The sequence below is a fragment of the Caretta caretta genome, chromosome 3, assembly GCF_965140235.1.
Source record: "Caretta caretta isolate rCarCar2 chromosome 3, rCarCar1.hap1, whole genome shotgun sequence".
Taxonomy (NCBI): Eukaryota; Metazoa; Chordata; order Testudines; family Cheloniidae; genus Caretta; species Caretta caretta.
Window position 1 is genome coordinate 155,689,532 of NC_134208.1, and position 20,769 is coordinate 155,710,300.

General features: G+C 45.3%; 1 protein-coding gene and 1 long non-coding RNA gene across 3 annotated transcripts in view; one reads left to right on the top strand and one right to left on the bottom strand.

Annotated features, from left to right (window-relative positions):
• Positions 1-6,903, top strand: part of PLB1 (phospholipase B1) — a 117,474-nt gene extending 110,571 nt beyond the window's left edge. Inside the window, exons 56-58 of the mRNA XM_048843427.2 lie at positions 75-170; positions 5,209-5,283; positions 5,799-6,903. Coding sequence (XP_048699384.2) covers positions 75-170; positions 5,209-5,283; positions 5,799-6,020 — 393 coding nt within the window. The 3' untranslated portion in view covers positions 6,021-6,903. The remainder of the gene's footprint in view (positions 1-74; positions 171-5,208; positions 5,284-5,798) is intronic.
• Positions 5,888-20,540, bottom strand: LOC125633734 (uncharacterized). Of its 2 annotated transcripts, none has more exons than XR_012667747.1 (4): positions 20,335-20,540; positions 19,886-19,974; positions 16,897-17,194; positions 5,888-5,976 (listed from the first exon to the last, which is right to left on the bottom strand). It is a non-coding gene; the product is annotated as an uncharacterized LOC125633734 (long non-coding RNA). The 2 variants fall into 2 exon arrangements; XR_007355698.2 differs by lacking the exon at positions 20,335-20,540 and adding an exon at positions 20,112-20,199.
• Between the last annotated feature and the right edge of the window lie 229 nt (positions 20,541-20,769).

Genomic DNA, 20,769 nt, shown 5'->3' on the forward strand with positions numbered 1-20,769 from the left:
ATAACAGTCTCATTTACCAGGTGGAAAGGATCCTTTGGCGCTGGGGTGAATTATTACATTTTTTTGAATTGCAGAATGAGAAGCCAGACCTGAGTTTCTTTTCCATGGATTGCTTTCATTTAACTGAGAGAGGCCATGCTGAGATGGCCATAGCGCTCTGGAATAATATGGTAAGAGGTCGTAGAACAGATCCATATATATATATATTTTACAGAGGAGCCCAGAAGGTGCATGAGAGAAAATGCTCAGATACAACGAGGATAAATGAGGTATAATTGGATAGATCAATAAGTGTTTAACTTCGTTAATGACCAGGACTCTCTTCTGCCTTTCTTGGCCTGCAATCCTTGGCAATTGCCTGAGATAAAGCAACCTCATCCTAGCAGATGATCCTTCCTCTTTCTTCCAGAGGAAAATGAGAAATCCTTATAGTCCTGTTAATATGCCCCGCAGGAAAACGTCTTCCCAATTGGGCAACCAAGGTTCATTAAAGCAACATTGGTAAACATTTGGTTCTGTATATCTGCTAAGATTCTGTTTCTCTTTAATGGGTATTCCCTTCTTTCAGAGAATGGGATTTCCTAATGAATCTGTACAAAACCTCTTTAGCTCCCCAGCAGCCGGAGTCCTGCTTTCTGTAATAATAAGAACGTGTTCCACCTCACATTGCAGAGCTTATGCCCCAGCATCCTAGATACTGCTGCCATCCTGCTAGTCATGACAGCTACTACTTTGGAAGTTCGGATTTTACTTCCCTGCACTGCAGGGGCATTCACCCCTAGGGGACGCGCAGGAGATATTTATTCTTCTACCCTCCATCAGCCTAGTTTTGCTGGGGGAATGGCAGGTTTAGAATTCTGCGGGAGTCCTGTCAGCAGACGCTGCAGAAGGAATGTGCTGAACGAGCCAGCGCATTCCCCGTTGCCCAGAAGGTTTGGGGCAGGGCTGTTCCCCAGGGGCCCTGGGCTGTGAAGAAAGCTGCGGACATTTTGTTCCACCGCCACATCCCCCCGAGAAGACTTTATGCCTGAAGGGGTCCTGCACCCTTGTTTATGCCTGCAGAAGCTGGGATAAATCAGGGATGAATCTAGGCCATTCTAAAATGAAGTTAGACTTGGGTTACATAATAAGTAACTGTGCAGGATCCTCTAGCATTGAAAGTAATAAATTGATTCTGGATGTTTGCTGCAACGTGGAAAACCCCTCTTTAGGGGCATTCATAAGTTCCCACTGCCCCTTATTCATTACCCAGACATGATTGCCCTTTACTCCACACTACCAGGGTTTCTCATTCTGTCAAGGCTGCTACTCATCTCCTACACAAATTAGAACAAACCCTTCCATGGGGGACAATGAGCTCTTATTCTTTTTAAAAAAAAAGACAGATAAAAAAAACTGATCTGGGGGCTAGATCCTCAGCTACTGTGAATCAGTTCCCCTGATATCAACAGAGCTTTGTTGATTTATGCCAGCTGAGGATCTAGCCCTTTGTTGTTTAATATTAGTGGTGTTCTTGTAACCCCTCGTCCCTGCACTCCAGTGCGTGTCTGTGTACGGAGTGGCTGTGTGTGATTCTTGTAAGAGAGTATTGTTTTTCTGTTCTGCTTTGCTCAGCAGCCCTGTCTTGTTCCCTGAAAGAGCTCAGCACGCTGCTGGCCAAATGAGAGGAGTTCTCCTCAATACACATAAATGGCCAGATTGTCTCTAGCCCCACGTGTGAGTATGCAGGGATGGGGCAGGCACAAGAAGCCCTCCGCATCCCATGTGTTCTGTCTCTCCTGCTCTGTGCAAGGGCTAAACTCGGTCCCAGTCCCTGTGGTTGCAGGGGAAATGTACAGGGGACTGCTCCTCCTTCACAGGGAGATGTAGGAGCCATAGTCCTAGGACTATTTCCCTGTGCCCATCCCCAGACTATAAGACTTTATACAGCTTTGGGATTTGTGAAAGTAGAATGAATTATATTGAAATTATAATTCATTAAAGGAATGCTACTTGAAGGGTTTGTTGAAATATAGTTGTCAGGAAGAGAAACATTAAGGCGTGTGAGACAATGGGTTCTCAAACTAATTAACTTAGAGCTGCTACTGAGCTAGGAGATTGGTAAACGTTAGTATGCAAATAAGATATGTATGTATATTTGTCAGTTTTTGCTTCCTTTTGTCTCTTACGTTAAATTGGCTTTGGCTTAGCTGTATAAATAAGTTATCTTTAGCCTCAGAGAGGGGCTCACATCTGGGTGCATTGGCAAAGCGGTTTGCTAATAAACAGAGTGGTCTGACAAATTATGTGAGTCCTGAATCTGACTTTGACAGATATTTGTAACCATTTTGGAGGGGGTTGTATATTTTTCTTTTTATTCTCTCTCCTGATTAAATAAAGTACCTCAATTCTGTTATGGAGAGGTCAGTCCTAGAGCTGACAGGTTAGTTCAATTCAACCTTGGCTTGTACACTGCCAACGAAAGGAAACTAGTTAGTAGAAATAGCTTTGGTGATGCTGGTAGTCTTCAATGGATACACAGATACTTTGGGTGTGTCAGTGAAGGCAGAATGTACCCTTTCATTTGGAACTTTGTTTTACAAATCTGTGGCTAAAGCCACTTTTGAACCGTATGTACTGTCCATATGTACTTATATGGCCTCCAGTGAAGTCAATGAGCTATACTTGTTTACATCAGCTGGGGAGCTGGTACTGTTAATCATATGGACAGGACAAATCCTGTGTGAATAGTAGGTGGCTGCATTTTGGTTTATAAATCAGGCTCTTAGTTACTGTGAACATGTTTGTTATATAATTGGCCTGCGTAAATAAAACTCAACCCCTATAGTCTCCAGCCCCAGAGGATTATGGGATAATGAAAAACTAAACTAAACCAATCAACTGAAGACTTGGGGGAGGGAGAAAATGTAGGTCTGGGTTGGGTTTAAAAATAGTTGAGTACTAGTTTATGAGAACACAAACAGACTATGCTCTCTTCAGTGTTTCCATCAGGAAAATGAACTTTGGAACTACTTTAGAAATGGAAAACATGGTATTGACGTTGAAACAACAATAAGCAGCTGTTGCCTCTCTCCTGCACCTGCCTGTTACTCATAGAGAGTAACATCTTAGAAGGGCCGGCTGACAGCTGATAGAAGGTCAAGAAGGAAGGGGGACAAGGGTAACCCTTATGGAAAAGTCCGATGGGGATGAGGGCTATATAAGAAGCAGACAGATCTCATCATAATCTATTACACCTTACACATTAACTCCTTTTCTTAAATTGCATGCCAGCTGTGCTTTAATCTACATCACTCAATAACTTAATAGTACACAGAGCTGGAAAGAGTAAAACTTTGATGGTTATAGTTTACTAGATAATATTGCGCCATAGCTAGTGTGTTCTAATTGATTTTATCACCATGTGACAAATCGTGCACAAACAGGTTCAGGCAGTACATAATAAAGCAAGCAAATGGTCCCAAATGTAGCTGCCATCCCACAGTGTACAAGAAGACTGGCCTTATCCTCAAATATTAGGATGCCCTTGGAACGGTTTTTGGAAGACACAACATAGTTTTTTCTCCAAGTGGCTGAAGTTGCTGGCTGTGGCAGTGCACTAGATCAAGTCCCACAGGGAAATCATTCTGCTTCCTGACATTGGTGTCTTTCTCCAGCTAAAGAAGGGCCAAAACAAGTGGGAAAATGTCAGGAGCATTCAATCTACCGCTTTATTATCTGTCCTTTTTTTCTATTTGCAAAATATAGCAAAGTTAATATACTATATGTAAGGGGTGAGACAATAACTAACTTTTCACTGCTAATGGTACTGATCTGACTGTGTCTCACTAATGTAGAAGTTACCATGCCATTGCCAATCATTGATCTATCAGGTCTACAGCCTCGCTCACCTCACCTCCACAAGCACACTGAGATGGTCAGTGGCATGGCAGAGAGCAGGCTGCTATCCAGAGGGTTTGTTCAGCATGTGCACTCCCTCTGCATGCTGAGGAACTCAATGGGAATTGTGCCTCTCCCACCCAGAGCACACCTGTAACATAGGCTGGGCCTTGGGGGTGCTATCAGGCCCCAGGTTAGCAGGCTGGAGCTCCAATTTCACACTGAGTGACAAATGTGATATGGATCTGCTTGCTGAAAATCTCCACACGTGATCAGCCCTTGTTCTTGACTCCATGCCAGATTCTTTCCCACCCTGGCACAGGAAGTACCAGGTGTACAGATAGCCAGGGGACCGCAGACAGAACACCCACCATGTAGGTTACAGGGAACTCCCCTCGGGATGCTTACTGCCCTCCCCCAAGGCACAGAAAAAATAACCTATGCTCCAAAGCATGCACCAGTAGGCAAGCCAGAGGGTTTAGACTCCTGTGTGATGCTGGCCTTTACCAGGCAGCAGAATTCCATGATAGTCAGCAAATCTTTGAATTCATTGGTTCGCTTCACATCATCTCTGCAGGGTTTTTGTCCATGTAGCTTTCTCCTTTGCTGTTGTTATCAACACATAAGGCACTATCTCCTGCACCTCACATGTTCCTTGGCTCACCTCTCTCATCTTGCCTTCAGTTTCTACTTTTACTTTTTCACAATACCATAGAGCCAGGAAGCACTCCCAGTATTAACATATCTGAATCTTATTACTGGAGTCCCTTTCCCTGTCTCCTCTCTGGGGCTATAATGATGTTATGCCTCTCTAGCATGCAATTGGCACTTTCTTCCCTCCCGCCTCTCTCATCACTTGAGGTCAATAGATGCAATACTAGGTGGTTTAAGGGAGTGGCACATTCACCCTGCGCTGGTTTTTATTCTCTCCAGAAACTGCTGCAAGAGAAAGTTCTGCCTCTCTTTATGGACCAAAGCCTGCAGTCATTACGTAAACAAAATTCCCAGTGAATTCCTTGTCTGAGTAAGGGCTGCAGAGATTGATCTATTCTATTCTATACCACTACTATCCCCTTGGTATCTGAGCACCTTCCAGTAGTGCATTGAATGAGGTAACTAACATCTGTCACAGATAGGACAGTAGTTAATTCTTTTGGTCCCGGACTTGAAAAATGGCAGAAAAATTGTCCTGTGACCCATCATATTCTAGAACCCCTTGAGGGTGCAAAGGAGTGTGTGATTTGATAGAACAGTATAACCCACCAAAATCAGGAGAGTTTTGGAGGAAAACATCACTTTTAGGTTTGCTATCCCTCTTCTCTCCCTCAGCTGGAGCCCGTTGGTCAAAAGCAGAGCTACAATAACTTCTCCCATGACAGATTCAAACTCAAGTGTCCAACCTCAGTAAGTAAACACCACACTATAGCCTCACCCATGTGGCCCTTTTGTTTTCCCTTTCCTTCTTGCCAGCAATATAATTCAAGCATATTAAAGATTGCATTTTGCAGGGGGAGGGGTTTAAATAGCACAAAAACATCTCTGGTTTTCTGACAAAAACAGGTTTTCAGGAAGGTCTGCTCATTGGGATTTAGTGAAAAACTGCATCATTGCCCCAGTGAGAACCTCTCATTTCAACCAGTTTTATTTTTTGCATTTGGTTATCTACAATAAATGGGTTCAGAAGCAATGCCAAAGCTGCAGTGATCTGAAATGTATAAAAAGCAACACTTGGGGGCGGGGGGAATATAAATCTGTTCAGGGAGGGTAGCTTTCACAACAGACAGAATGTAGAAATGGTCAATTTTTATTGCTAAAGAAATAAGGACTGTCCCGTCTCAATAGGGGATGGGTGACATATAGACTGAATGCTGCTCAGAAGTGTTTTGTGGCCAGTAAAATCCTCTCTCCTTCCTTTGTAGGAGAATCCATTTCTTTTCACATCCAGAAACAGTGGATTGCAAAATACAGCTCCAGTACTGGGAGCAGGTGACCCATCGGTACCTTACTGGGCTGTGATTTTGGCAGCAGTAGGTGGAGTTCTGGCGGGTTCTGTACTCATTGGGGTTTTGATGTCAAGAAGACTCAAGAAACACCAGCCTGGGAGAAAGAAAGCAACAGAAGTGAATTTAACAGCTCTGTAAACCAGATGTATATAGAGAACTTACATCTTCCTCCACTGGGACTGAGGTGATGGGGAGAACAGGGGGAAGAGCAGCTTTTGAGATCTAACTTTTTTTTTTTTAAGCTAATCAAACTTGCCAATTTAAAAATGGAGGTACAGGTATTGGCCAATGATTCTCTACCCAGTCACCATGATGACAGAGGACAGTACAAGGTTTGCTTTACCTGGCAGTGTCTGCTGCACATTGGCCATGTCTAGGAAGGAAACAAACATTTCTTAATGCATGAAGTCTTCCTCCTTTGAGATGCACTAATTCTCTGTATGACTGAAATTGCTTGGGATGCCAGTTCCCTGCATGGAGTGAGAAAACTATTCATGTATGCTTTAGCCTTATGAAGTTCATGCTCCCCACCTGTTTTGTGAGGGACACTGGGTTGAATATAATGGTTGGGCATCATTGTTAGGGACTGTTAACCATTCCCCCCAGTAGGGTAATACATTCAAAAAGAAAGGCAGCAACATCTTTCGTTGGAGTCAAGTGAGACCCCTGTGTTAATACAATAAGACTCGGTGTTAAGAAAAAGGAAGCTTTATTCAATCATTTTAACCTGGCTAAAGGTCCAAATAGAACTGACTAAACCTTTCTCAAAGGACCTGTTTCAACATGCGCAAACCCCAACCCGGAATCTTTGCAGTCTGTTCTTTATTGAAGTTGTCCGGAGATTCAGATCAGGAACATGGAGGAGATCTTCGGTGGACATTACAAAGATCACCTGTTTCACTGTCTTGTACTTTTCTGACATAAGGGAGATGACTGAGACAGACTGTCTGGGACCTTGTTTTCTGACATCCCTGTAATTTCCTGTTATCTGTTTTAATTAAGAAATTCTAATTTTATGGAAGCCAAAGAGCACTTTAATTTGCTGTGTTTTTGCAAGGGATGTATTGTTCCCATGCTAGGAATCATGAATACTGGGGGTGAGGTGTAACTGGAATGGTTCCCAGTGCAAAAGCTGTGCAGCTTGGACACTCAGTCTGTTCATCATTCACCCAAAAGATACTTTTCCAGACACACACAGATGCCCTGATTTTCCCATCTCATCCCTGTGTGATCTTTGCAGGGATGGAGATAGGACATGAAACACACTGGGATAATCAGGTTTGCAGAATCACAGCTCCACTAACGCCTTCTTTTAGTCTGCTCTCAAAGCTCCTTATTGTGAATAAGATTTGTGTGTTTGTGAGTCTCCTTCCTAGGAATTTCATCTTCTTTGACAACCGTTTATGCAGCTTCGCAGCAGGAAGCATCAAGGAATTTGAGATATAGACTAGAAGTAGTTGTGCCTCACTTGCACGAAACACAGAAACATTGTAAGTGATCAACCAGTGCTATGCAACATCACCCCTACCCTCTTGCTTGGTCACCAGTAGTCTGTCGAGTCCATTATCAGGGCTAGATCAGGGAACAAAATGGGGCCCTTAGTTTCTCTTTGGTGGAAATACTTCTTGCAGATTTCCCGTGTGGACTGAAGTAAATGAAGAGCTCTACTGACAGTTAAAAAACCCCAACGCTCATACAGTTTGCAGCTGTTTCGTGTGCAAAACTGTTTCATTGCAAATATGAACGCAGAACATTCTCTCTGTCCTTGTTAAGCGGAGGTAACAGTCAGCTGCAATGAATGACAAATTGTTCATGTTTGGCTCTTAGTCTGACTGCACTTAAGGCAGGGGTGGGCAAACTTTTTGGCCCAAGGGCCACATTGGGGAATAGAAATTGTATGGTGGGTCATGAATGCTCACAAAATTGGGGTTGGGGTGCGGGAGGGGGTGAGGGCTCTGTTTGGGGTGCAGGCTCTGGGGTGGGGCTGGAGATGAGGAGTTTGGGGTGTAGGGGGGTGCTCTGGGCTGGGACCAAGGGGATCAGAGGGCTGGAGGGGGATCAGGGCTGGGGCAGGGAGTTGGAGAGAGGCTCAGGGGTGCAGGAATCGAGCGGTGCTTACCTCAAGTGGCTCCCGGAAGCAATGGCATGTCCCCTCTCCAGCTCCTACATGGAGGCGCAGCCAAGTGGCTCTGCACGCCTCCCCGTCCGCAGGCACCATCCCTGCAGCTCCCACTGGAGCACTGGAGGAGGCCATTGGAGCATGTAGGAGCCAGAGCAGGGCCATGCCGCGGCTTCCAGGAACTGTGTGGTGCAGCCCTGACCCTGCACCCCTACTGGAGCACCAGAGCGGGGCCGAGCCGCATGGTGTGGCCCCCAACCCAGCATCCTTGCTGGAGTGGGGCCGAACCGCGTGGTCTGGCCCCTGACCCAGCGCTCTGGCTGGAGCGCTGGAGCAGGGCCAAGCCGGCCCGAGCACTGGAGAGGGGCTGAGCTGCATGGTATGGCTCCCGACCTTGTTCCCCAGTGAGAGCTCATGGGCTGGCTTAAAACACTGGCCTGCGGGCCGTAGTTTACCCTCAGTGACTTAGGGTATAATCTCTGCTTGTGACATTTCTCCATTTACCACATCTCCTTCATTTTTCCTTTAATAATGGTCCATGTGTTTAGATTACCCTTTAGCATTTTACCTCATTGGATCAGCTAAGTAGACAGACTGGCCTAGTGAAGCAAAGTAGGATGAGAGACTTTGGACGGACGTCTGAGTTTCTAAACGGACCCACCAGAAATGAATGAAATTTTAGTTAATTCTGACCCATCAAGCCACTGAAATGTATTTCCTCATTTACAGTGCATTTTGAATTGTAATCTTATGAAGGACAAATTTTACAGATTCATTCCCTTTGGAGGGCCCTTAACGTCCCAGTGCTGACTGCTTGTGCGTAGTAAAGATCCCAGGACGCTTTTTAGGGGCATGAACTTTGCTGTCTACATCAAATTCCAGTGTGGGTAATTATTATTTTCTGCTAATTTAAATTGTCTGTGCAGTTCAATTGGATATAGTATTTGTCATTTCCTGTCCTGAACTTTTGTGTAGGGTTGTTGAGTGCTGTTGACTTCTAGGATGCTGGCTCGCCTTGAGGAGTAGTCCCATCTCCAAAATGGAGATAATACTATTTATAAAGAAAAGTTGTGAGGCCTAATTAATATTTATAACATAGCTATGGGTAATCAATGGCAGAGGTGGGAATGGAACTTAGGGATTCTAGACTCTGAGGTCTGTCTGTTCTGCTATAATAGCCAACATTTTGCTATATATGATCAGATGGTTCACTGGAGTAACATTAGGGATAAATTTGGCCCAGAGTCCAAAGCAGGTGCTCATTTAAGTTGGGCAAAACACAAAAGGAAGGGAGAAGATTTAAAATAGCTGAATTTATAAGGGCACCGGGGATTGGTAGTGGATGTGGCCCTCTCACTTCCAGATCACTGGATCCGTGTAGATAGTGACTAAAAGTTACCACCTTCTAATGGCTGATAAATGGCCTACGTGAAATGTATAAAGGGTTGTGAGAAGCACATTGTTGTAGACTGGGAAATCTGAGAGGGTTTTGTGCAACTTTTGGGGAAAAGTTTGGCCAGAGGCCTGAGGTGAAACAGGACTCCTTTGGAGATAGGGAGCTTGGGAATCACATCATTCAGACATGGATGATATGTAGATTTTCACAGCTGTGTAATCAGGATTTAAAAGCCTTTGTAGGATAGCACATTTTCAGCAGTTGCTCGTTTTCAGCCTTTCCTGCATTGAGTCTGTTCCTGCCTACGCTCATAGAAGCCAAAGCGAGTTTTGGGTTTTAGCAGCAGCCGAGCCTGGATGAAACCCTTTCCAGAGGGTGATTCGTAGGTTACCTAAGGGAAATAGTGAGTTCTTGGGACAAGGTGATAAAAGTACAAGCACCATCCCACATTAAAACCACTCCTGTCACAAGTATGAATTGTGATGATCCAAAGAACTGAGAGGAGCTTCAAAGGGCTGCAAAAGATGAGGCTGTGTCAGCCCTGCACGTGAAAGGAAGGTGCACAGCAATGTCAGCAACTAAGCCTTCATCACCGCTTAATTTTCATGGGTACCAGATGTCATGCCATCTTTTCTCTGTGTAATGCATATCTTGATTCACTAGGCATCTGACACACTTTTTCCTCTAGTGCTTTTTATTTGAGGATCTCACAGCACTTTATAAATGTTAACAATACACTGATGCACAAACTATATATAGGGACTGCTGAAATGATCGTACATCATTGAAATGCAGCTATCTTGGCACTAGAATATGGCAGCTGTTTAACATCTCACAGACAAAAGACACCACAGTGCAGGATAAGAAGCAAAGGAAAAATCTATCTACCTGAAACTTCAGGGGGATTTTAAATCAGCAGAATTTTAGCCCTAGTTCCCCCTGAATCCACCAAGAGGCACAACGGAGACCCTAAAACAGGGTGGAAGGGGAAAATCGGGAATGAGCAAGAGGGCAAACAGCCATCAGCAAGGATCAAACCCACCATAAGCCCCTAACACTTGAGCAAAAAGAGTAACTATTAGGTGTGAACAATGAGCTGGCTTTCTCTTTCCTGGAACCAGCCACTAGAGGAAGAAATGCTCACACACTGAGCCGCTGAATTCGATATGGACACACCTAGATGGATTACATGGCCATGGCCAAGTTCTGAGGCAAACGAGGCAAGTGTCTATTTGGGGCTTTGCACTTGGAGGTGTAGTGGGCCAGAGCAAATACTGCAGCAATTCACGGTTCAGCACTCTGTTTGCCTCCCAACCTGCTGCTGGAGAGGGAGAAACTGCCACCAGACTCCCTCCCACATGGAGATAAGAGACCCCACTTGTTTGAGGGTCCTATGGTAGCTTGAAGACCTGGAACGCTCAAGGTTGGCCCTGTACATGGTCTCCTTAATCCTACTCAAAATGTTACCAAACACATTAAGCCGATTTTACCTCCTCCCTCTTGTCCCCAGGAGAGCAGCTGCCATGTCCTTCCAGGTGGAAGGCACGGGATTAGCATGATTGGGCCAAAGGCTTAAAAGCCTAGGAACCATCTCACTTTCACATGCACACATGAGTGCTATGAAGAGGCTATGATTTTGTCATGGAAGTCACGCTTCCAGAGACCTCCGTGACTTGAGCCCCCAGCACCTGAGAGCTGCAGGGTCCCCCACCTCCCCTGGCAGCTGGGAACTGCAGGGGCGTGAGCTCCCAGCCTCAGAGGGAGGCAGGGTTGACCCGCAGGCAGCTCCCAGCCAGGGCAGAGGCAGTGGTGCCTGGAGCTCGGAGCCGCCACAGGCATCTGAGGTGCCCTGGGGCTTGGATCCTCCGCGAGCACCCCAGAGCACAGAGCCTGCGTGGGCAGCACGGAGCTTGGAGCTGCCGGTGGCAGCCAGGGTGCCCCAGAGCTCAGAGCCCTGAGCTTGGAGCCATTGCGGCTGGTGGGGGAACCCTGCACCTCCAAGCCAGTCCCCCCTGGGTGATGTACAGAGCCTGCAGATCCCCATTCTGTCACACATATTTTTAGTACAAGTCACAGACAGGTCACGGGCTTCCATGAATTTTTCTTTATTGCCTGTAGGGTGACCAGATGACAAGAACAAAATATCGGGACATATGGGGGGGCAGCCACAGGCTCCCCTCCCCCACGAGGGCCGGCTCTAGGTTTTTGCCGCTCCAAGCAAAAAAAAAAAAAAAAAAGCCAGAGTCCCGCTGAAGCAAAATATTGGGATAAATGCCATCCCAACCATACATTGGTCGGGACACAGGACAAACAACTAAATATCGGGACATCTGGTCACCCTAATTGCCCGTAACCTGCCCGTGATTTTTAATAAAATATGCGTGACAGAATCTTAGCCTTAGCTATGAACCATGGCTATCTGTCTGTCTGTCTCTCTCTCAGACACACACACAAGTGCATGTCTCCTCACACTTTCCCTATGGCATGGGCTGAACGGTTTCTGCTGCTCTTGCTGCACCAATTGAACAACCTGTTCACCTCTTCGCCAGCTTAAGCTGCTTCCTCTGTGTAGCTGCCAATAATCTGTCTTGCAAAGTACATAAATACAGCAGTCTGCTAATTAGAACACGTAGCCAAGTCGCATTCCCAGAGCTGCCACTTGTTTATGCTCAACAATGACATACTCAGCTTTTCAATAATGCCGTTGTCTGAGGATCCCAAAGCACTTTGCAAATGCTAATGATTGTAATTATGCATCCCAACACCCCTCTGAGTTAGTATTTTGACATTCATTTTCCCGGTGATGAAATGTAAGCGCAGAGAGGTGAAGTGACTTGCCCAAGATTACACAGTGAGTCAATGGCAGAGCAGAAACTAGACCCCCCCAGCAGGCCTGGTTCCACATGTGCACACAGCCCAACTTCCTGCTGAGTAACTACTGCACAACTTGCGTGACTAAACCAGGCAAGATACCAGTTTTAAGCATGTTTTTCTCTTAGCTGGTTAATGTAAATACAACAGAACATCCTTAGTCAGCAGCAGTAGAGAAGAAAGCAGGAAGCTGCACTCTATGAAGCTTGCACATGACTGAGAATCAGGGCAGTGCTGATGTCACATTCCCTGGGAGGGAGCACTCAGCAATGCTTTGGAAGAGGTCCAGCCTAATTACAATTATTGCAGGGTGGAGAGGAGAGACGCAGAGACATTCAGTGGCTGCTTGTCATGCTCCCACTTGCTTTACCCACACCCCAGCAGTTACTTAGCCAGCATCAGCCTCCTGTCAGCCAGAAGGCAAAGCTGCAAATGGCATCCTCATGGGGCTTACTCAGTGCTGGAGGGAGTGTGGACTGGTGTTTAGATCAAAGAACTGGGGACCAGGCACTAGTAGGGTCTGCACCTAGGTCTCACTGTGAGGCTAGAGTGGGATGAAAATGTTACAGGAAAAAATGTTGCTGGTGGAAAATGTGGTTTTGTTGAAATATCCTATTGGAAAATGTCACTTTGTATTTTTTTTTCCAGTTTTCCAGTAGGGAGAGTCAAAATAAACCAAGTCATTTCAAAATGTCACTTCAAAAATTATCTTTGGAACAAAACTTGTTTAGATGTGCAAAATGTCCTGATGTGCTGACTCGCTTTGTTTTGACTGAAAATACGTTTTTAAAAGGTTTTGATATTGCCAAGTTGACACTGATCTTTTGACTTTCTGTGCTGCTTTGAAATGGAAAATTATTTTGAATTGTTAACATTTCCCCTCAGATGAAAATTCCATTTTCAGAACAGCTTTTAATTTCATTCCAGTGTGCAAAGCGCTTTGGGTGCATCCTCACTGCAGAGTTAACTTGAGTGATTTATAGTTGGGTGACTTTGTTTGTGTTGGCAACTCTCACTCATGCGAGGCTGCAATGACTTGTATCCACATTGGTGTTGCACTCCTTTGTGGGGTGCACAAAGACTTCTGAGGGGCATATCGCATGGTTCTTAGTGCTGCACTTAGCTGAGCCACTCTAGTCATTATTTCCCAGTATTGTGGGAGCACTTGTCTTTCCTTTTTGAGTGTGTGGATGGAAGTGGTGTTAGCTTAATTCATTAAAGTCAACCAATTCCACCTCTGAATGCTCCAAATTTCTGTCCAGGGCCTTCGTTTTAATCAGTGGTAAAGCAGGGATCCTAGTCTGAGCAATGACCTGTGCCAAATGTTGGCGTTCATGTCAATCTAATTTTGGAAAGAGGAGGCAGGTTCAGGGCTCTGAGGTATGAAAGACACATGGATTAGCTGTGGTAGGGGTATTGCCCTTTCACAGAACCAATTTCCCTACTTCCACCCAGGTTCCTGTTGCTGCTTCGGATGCACAGAATGGAACATATAGTAAGAAGCTATATATACATACAGAGAACGTGGAAGTTGCCATACAAAATGTAAGAATAGAGACTAGGAGTGGCTGGGTCATTACGCAAATTGAATCTATTTCCCCATGTTAAGTATCCTCACACCTTCTTGTCAACTGTCTAAATGGGCCATCTTGACTAGCACTACAAAAGTTTTTTTCTCCCGCTGATAATAGCTCATCTTAATTAATTAGCCTCTTACGGTTTGTATGGCATCTTCCACCTTCTCTGTATGTGTATATATATATATATATATATATATATTCTTACTATATGTTCCATTCTATGCATCCGATGCAGTGGGCTGTAGCCCACGAAAGCTTATACTCTAATAAATGAGTTAGTCTCTAAGGTGCCACAAGTACTCCTGTTCTTTTTGCGGCTACAGACCAACATGGCTGCTACTCTGAAACCTTACAGTATGTGGGTGTGTGAAACGGTGTTACTGGCCAAACATTTCACAGTGTGTCTCAGCTGCAGCCCAGAACAAATAAAGATGCCTTTCCATATAAGGCTGAGTCCCAGCTGCCTGTCTCATCAGGGAGCATCTAATCTCAGGGCTCCCATCTTCCGACAAGCCACCCCACGTGACCTAGTTAGCAGGGCCACCCTCAGCCCATAATCCTGCATTATGGAAGTAGGAAAGTATGAGGCATTCTGGTTGCTGGTCTGTTCAGAGGAAGGGAGATCTGCTTTAATGGTTACCATAATGCTCGTCCTGCCTAGCCTTTGACCTGAGAACGGAGGCTCAGTCAGGGAATTACTCCTGTGTTTTCTATAACCCCCCTGCTGCAGTGTGTTTGGTGGAAACCTGATACATCAAAGGCTTTTATTGTGTTAGATCAGACTTTAAAGGAAAGCACTCCTGAGATGGAGGGGATCCAGGCAAGGGCCCTGGAACAATTTTTACAGTGGGGATGCTGATGATAGAAACCACGTATTTGGTGTTTGTTAGCACTACTTCAAGCCGGGGGTGCAGCAGGACCCCTAGTTCCAGCACCATTGGATCTGAGTGACTGGAGTTATGCCTGCATCTATCAATTATTCAGTCCTAAGCTTGCGTTATGCACCAGTGTCCTTTCATGCAATCATCTTTGGAGCCTTACCACACTCCCCTTCCTTATTACATTCTAATTATAGTTTAGCTTGGCTGCTAGCAGAAGCGGCCTTTGGTTTCTTTTTTTAATTGAACTGGGTAATTGAAAGTTAGGTCACTCTGGAATCTTTCCCTGTATAAAGCCAGAGGAGTCCAGAAACCTATTCGAAATGCATTAGCTTCCTCCCCCTTCCCCCCACCCCTTGGAGCCCATCCAGATGGAACACAAACAAGGAGAGGACAAAAGAGCAGCTCTCTCTGCCTCTCTGAAATGGCTGATGTCAGCTCCCATGAAGTGGCACTTTAATCAGCACACGAGGAATGGTTCTCCCGCTCTAGCCTTCCCCAGCAATTCTTGGTACAGAAAGGCTGGGAGGGAGGGTTTGTTTTTTTAATTGCTTTAAAAACAACAACAAAGTTGCGACTTTGTTAGTGCTTTTGTGAGGTGCTAACCTGGCAGCCCTGGAGACTGAAATCCTCTTTTTTTATGCACAGAGCTGGTACAGCATGGGCAGCAGTAGGGCAAGCGCCTACCACATAGGCTCTGCCAATACATCTTCAGCCTGATCTGAGAGACCAACCTCAGAGGTGAGCTGCTGGATCAGTCACTTTAGTGTCTGGACAAATGAAAAGCGCTAAGTAATACAGTGCAGGGTACACTCCTGTGTTGGCCAGGGGATGGATGGACTAGATGGCTTAATAAAGCTTAATGAGACATGAAGGTAGCAGGAGGACTGAGCGTCATTGGACCTGAGTTCTGTTCCTAAGTAACGTAACAACTCTCTGCCTCAGTTTCCCCATCTGTGAAATTGGGCTAAAACACTTATATACTTCATGGTGCTGGGGTGAAAAGGCTTAATTCATTCATGTTTGTAAAGCAGTCTGAGATCCTTGCATGAAGTCTGCAGTAGAAGAACTTGCGATGCTGTTGTTATATAGTTTTCTATTTAGATTTAGTCCAGACTCTTTCCTTTACAACATTTCAAAATGTTTTTAGTTTTTAAATTTTCCCAGTGCAGTGAGAGAGCGCCTGGGAAGCAGGTGTATGATGCATCCAGCATCTCATGGCTGTCTGCCCAGAGGTGTGCCTGCAGGTAAACTGCCCTACTGTTTGCTAGCTTAATGGCTGTGGTACTGGACAAGCTGGGGCAGATCTCAATGGTGCAATTTAAAGGCAAATTTTCAGTCTCCATGGTGCTGGTGGATTACCTCACCCCAGACATTCAGAAGCACCCCAGAAAAAAAAAAAAAGATCAATAATACTAGCAGGCTAGTGTCTGTGTAAAGGCAGTCTGCTGGCCTCATCAGCTGCTTTTAATGGGCAGCCTGCTTCACAGTTAAGTGGTTTCCTAATTACAGTCTACACTGTATATTCCCCATACTGCACAGCTATGCATCATCCGTTGCTGCTGCCGCCTTTATGGCTGCTGTGGCCCACTTCAGCATGGCACTGCCTCAGCTTTAATGCTTTGCTCACCAGTGCAATTAAAGGAGGATTAGAAGTGGATTTGTGGCAGCTACCTTCCTAACTTCCTCAGGCCCTCTGCATCTGGCTGCTCATACGTCTCTTCTCACGAGGCCTGGAAGTGGCTATGGGCCTTGTGAGACTTTTTAAAAATAGCTCAGCGAGCGATGCGCTTCACAAATGCCTGCAGACGACGCCGGGGCATGTGTGAGAGAGCTCACAAAGTCTCAGAGGGATTTAAGGCTCAGGTAGGATCCACCCCACTCTTCCCCCTCTCACCCCAAAAATGAAAAACGTTGGGATCCCTCAAACAGATTGTTTTGCACAGCTCAGTCACCACCTCCTCTTCCCTTCACTTCTTGCCAGCACAGACTTCCCTTCTCAGCCCCCTCAGTCTCATTCCCAAATGAAGAAATCTAGCCCAGGCAAGCTGCCAGCAGCAATCAGCTGCAGTATTGCCAAAATCAGGTATCCAAAAATCCTGAGTCAGGCCCCCCCAGAATCATGAGATTTAAAATTAATAATAAAACTGTTCAGATTTTTCTTATTTACCTTCTGGTGTTGGAGCCTTTGATGTTCACATGTTCAAGCTTTTCTCCACAGTCATGAGGGAGTCATGAGAAACATTTTTATTTGGGGAGGGGGCACCGGTCTGTGATTGGTTCTCCTTCCCAAAGCTCCCAACTCATTGAAATCCACAATTTGGGGTATTTCTCTCGTGCGCCCTTCCCTCCAAATTTCTTTGATCATCAAGGAAGGAAGTCAGTGACCAGAAGTTGAAGGTGAGCAGTTGAAATGTCTTATTCAGGCAAGATTCCCCACCTCAGTCGGCTCCCACTTCTCTGAACTTCTGGGGAAATGAATGAACAGGCAACAGGGCTAGAGCAGTGCAAGGGAAAATTACCTATGCTGTACCTGTTCTGTGGATACAGCTGGCTTCACTCTTTCCTGCACCTCTTCTTCTGTGTATTCCCTATCCATTGGCTCAGAAAGTCCTGAGATCTCCCCATCAACCACCTCCTGGCACTGGTCAAGGTGGCCATCCATCTGTTCAGGAGGAGGAAGTTGGATGTGGGGGAAGGGTTTCTTCGCAACCCTGGGGCCTTTTGCCAATCCCTCGTTTGTGCACATATTGGGGCAAAGTTCCTCTGGGCAGCATCCACTGACTCCTTAGATTACTTCTCAGGGCAGTAGGTGTTGTCCAGGGTTCTCTGCTCAAGTCCCCGTCTGGATCCCTTGTTTTGACACAGTGACCTACACTCCTGTCTCTGTTTTTCATTTTTGTTCCCTGCAATCATTTATCTGCTGGATCCTTTGGCCCCTTCCAATGGGCCTTTTGTTGCTGATGTTCCAGTGGGCTCTGCCCATCATCCCCGAATTTAAATAGGCTGTTATTCTTCTTTATTAAACAAAGATGAGGAGAAACCAGAACTGAAGCTAATGTCCATCTAGGCATCTCTACAGAGCCTGAAAGTCTTAATCCTTCCACAACCTTTTCTAATTGGAACGGTATGTAAAGGGCAGCTGAGTGAGACTTGACTTTCTGTAGAGGATCCCACCACAAAAAGCATGTCACAGACACTCTGGTGTGTTATTTTATTCCACCGTTGTAAGGTAGCTGTGCTGGAAATAAGCAGCAGCATTTCTATGCCCTGTTGTACAGTCCCATAGCTATACCCTGCTATCCAATGCCACTGCTATAATAAAACGTAGCCCATAAAGTGCTTCTCATCTTCAAAATGCCTTACAAGCCCTTACAACCCTCACTCATGCATGGGGAAGCCCTATTTCACAGATTGGGCCCGGGGTCTGAGTTTCCCAATCTCTTTTTGCATTATTGACATGGTCCTCGGGCCTGTTGCTGTATAAGGTCATACCACCGGTAGCCTACATTATATATGCAGAGACTACTTCTTGTCTGAATGGCTAAGAGCGAACGATGAAGCTGCACTTCTCCAACCACTCTGCTGCTGCACAAAAAGCCACCATGTCAGAAATTTAAAAAAACCCTCTGACTGTGGCTGCTTAGCAAGAGCTGTAGTTCACATATGTTTTGCGTTACAGACTGTAGACTTTCTTCTAGCTGAAGCTGAACAAAGGGATCCCAGCTGTGACCAATTATGGTCAGAGAGGCATTTAGGTTAGAGTTTAAAACTGGTGTAAGATTTCAGGCTCTCACTCTAGCTCAGAGAAGTAGCTAAATCCCTGTTTGGGTTATACCAGGTTTGAAGACTTGGGGCCTGACTCTGATCTCACTTTCATTGGCTTTACCCTGTTGTCACTCCATTGACTTTAGTAGACCTACTCCTGATTTACATGGGTGAAGTCATTATCAGGCCCATTCAGTACAATATACCAAGGTAATCTGGAGGGATTGGAGCTCCCTTAACATTGCCCCTGCCTCGTGGCAGATACGAGTGGTAAGGCTTGAATCTGGATCCAGATCCAGCCTTTCTGAACTGTGGGGAAGTATTCACATCCAAGGACTTGAGTCAGAGTCCATCTCACCATCATTTTTCTGAGCCCTTTTGAGAGGCTTGAGGGAACACCTGCCCTTTGATCATCAAATCTCTCTTTCATGTACCTGAGGAGCTGTAGAAATAATGGTTCTGAAAATGTATTTTAATTGCACAATAGACTGTTTAACATGCCATTTTCAAAGGGGCTTTGATCCAGCCTCTATACCTAGGCCCTGATCCTGCAAATACTTACTACCCAGCAGAATTCTTACAGTCATGAATTGCCCCACTGAAGTCAGTTGAATGCACCCCACGGCAGAGACCACAAATTCCATTTGCAAAGGGTCTGCAAAGTACCCGCATAGATTCCCCCAGGGAATATCCAAGAAGCCTTCTGTGAGAGTTACTGAACTGGCTTTGTCCCCTTCCACCTTGGAGAAAGCCTTGGCACAGGAGCCAGCCTGGGACAGACAGGAGAGTGTGTCGGGGAGGTGGGAGAGGGATTGGCTGGGGCATTCTTATGCTCAGGAAATTCTGTGCTGCTGCCATGGCCCCTGGGGCAGCAGGGTTGCAAGGTAAGGCAGCCCTAAAAGCTACTTTAGTCTACACTGGAGGACTGAGCCTGTCCCTGGCAGTCCCAAACCAAGGGCGACACAAGCTGCCTCCCCTCTATCTCTCTTTCTGCCCGAGACTTAGCACTGGTGCAGGGATGAATTTTGTCCCACATCACTTTCTAAAACTGCACCCCCATGTTGCTGCAGAAAATGCACAGCCAACTGTGACTTTCAAAAGGGACACAATCAACTTGCATTTATTGAAATGGACTAATTTTTAAAAATTCTAGTTTCTTATCAATCACCCTTTAAATAACCTGTTCTGATACTTTTTAAAGTTATATTTTAAACAGATGGTATAGGTTTACCTTTCCCCCTGTTGATGTTCATAATAGTATTTTCAAAAATGAAGCAAATTACTAATGATGTGATGATGCAAGGGGAGCAGTGAAAGTGACTATAAATGCTCTCAAAGTGTAAAAAATAAAGGACCCAAAAATAGAAACAAATCCTTTTGTACATACACACCTTTTTTTCCAGTCCAAAATGTGAGTTTTCCAAGCTGACTGTGCCTCCAAGAGTTTGTTCTGGTGTATTTCTTGAATACAATGCAAACACTGAAAAGCAAGGAAATTATAAATTAGAGTGACATTCACACACAACACAATAGAAATCTCTAAGCATTAGCTCACTACCATCACAATACTCAACCACGTCAGCTCGCTGGGGACGCTGAACTTATCAAGCAAAGTACCTTAAGCACGAGAGTAGTCACAGATTCCTAGAGTTTAAAACCAGAAGATGTCCTTTTGATCATGTAATCTGACTTCCTGCATAAGGCAGGCCCCTGAACAGTATTGAAGTCAGTGAGACTACTCATGCATAAGAGCTTTGTTGGATCAGGGCCACATTGCAAAATCAAGCCCCAATACCCCCTGTAATATACTCACTTTCAGTTCAACAAGGCTGTTACTTACCCCCATGGCACGTATCAATGAACTGGCTGGGGGGCTAGTGGCCAAGGGAGCTTTCCAAGCTGTTCAGCAGGGTCAGTGCAGGAGCTTTCCTCCCATGGACTTCCCAAGTTACAGGAGACAGATTTGGGGAACAGGTCTCTGCTTATAGTCTCAGAGCTCGTTGCCTTCTCCCTCAGCTTTCCCTGGCATATGCGAAAACAGCTGTGTTGAGTAACAGGAATAACTCTTTCCTTTTTTTGATGGTAGATTTTTTTTTTTAATTACCCTGGGTGGGGTGGGGGGGAATCTCATGAAAAGTGGTAATAAATGTTGAAAATCTGAAGTCTGCATTGTGTTTCTTATGCTATAGGACTCTGAAAACATGTCAGAAAAGGAGTGATTTTTACAAGTGTGTAGAATAGGAAAAACATTGATTCATTTAATATAATTGTATAG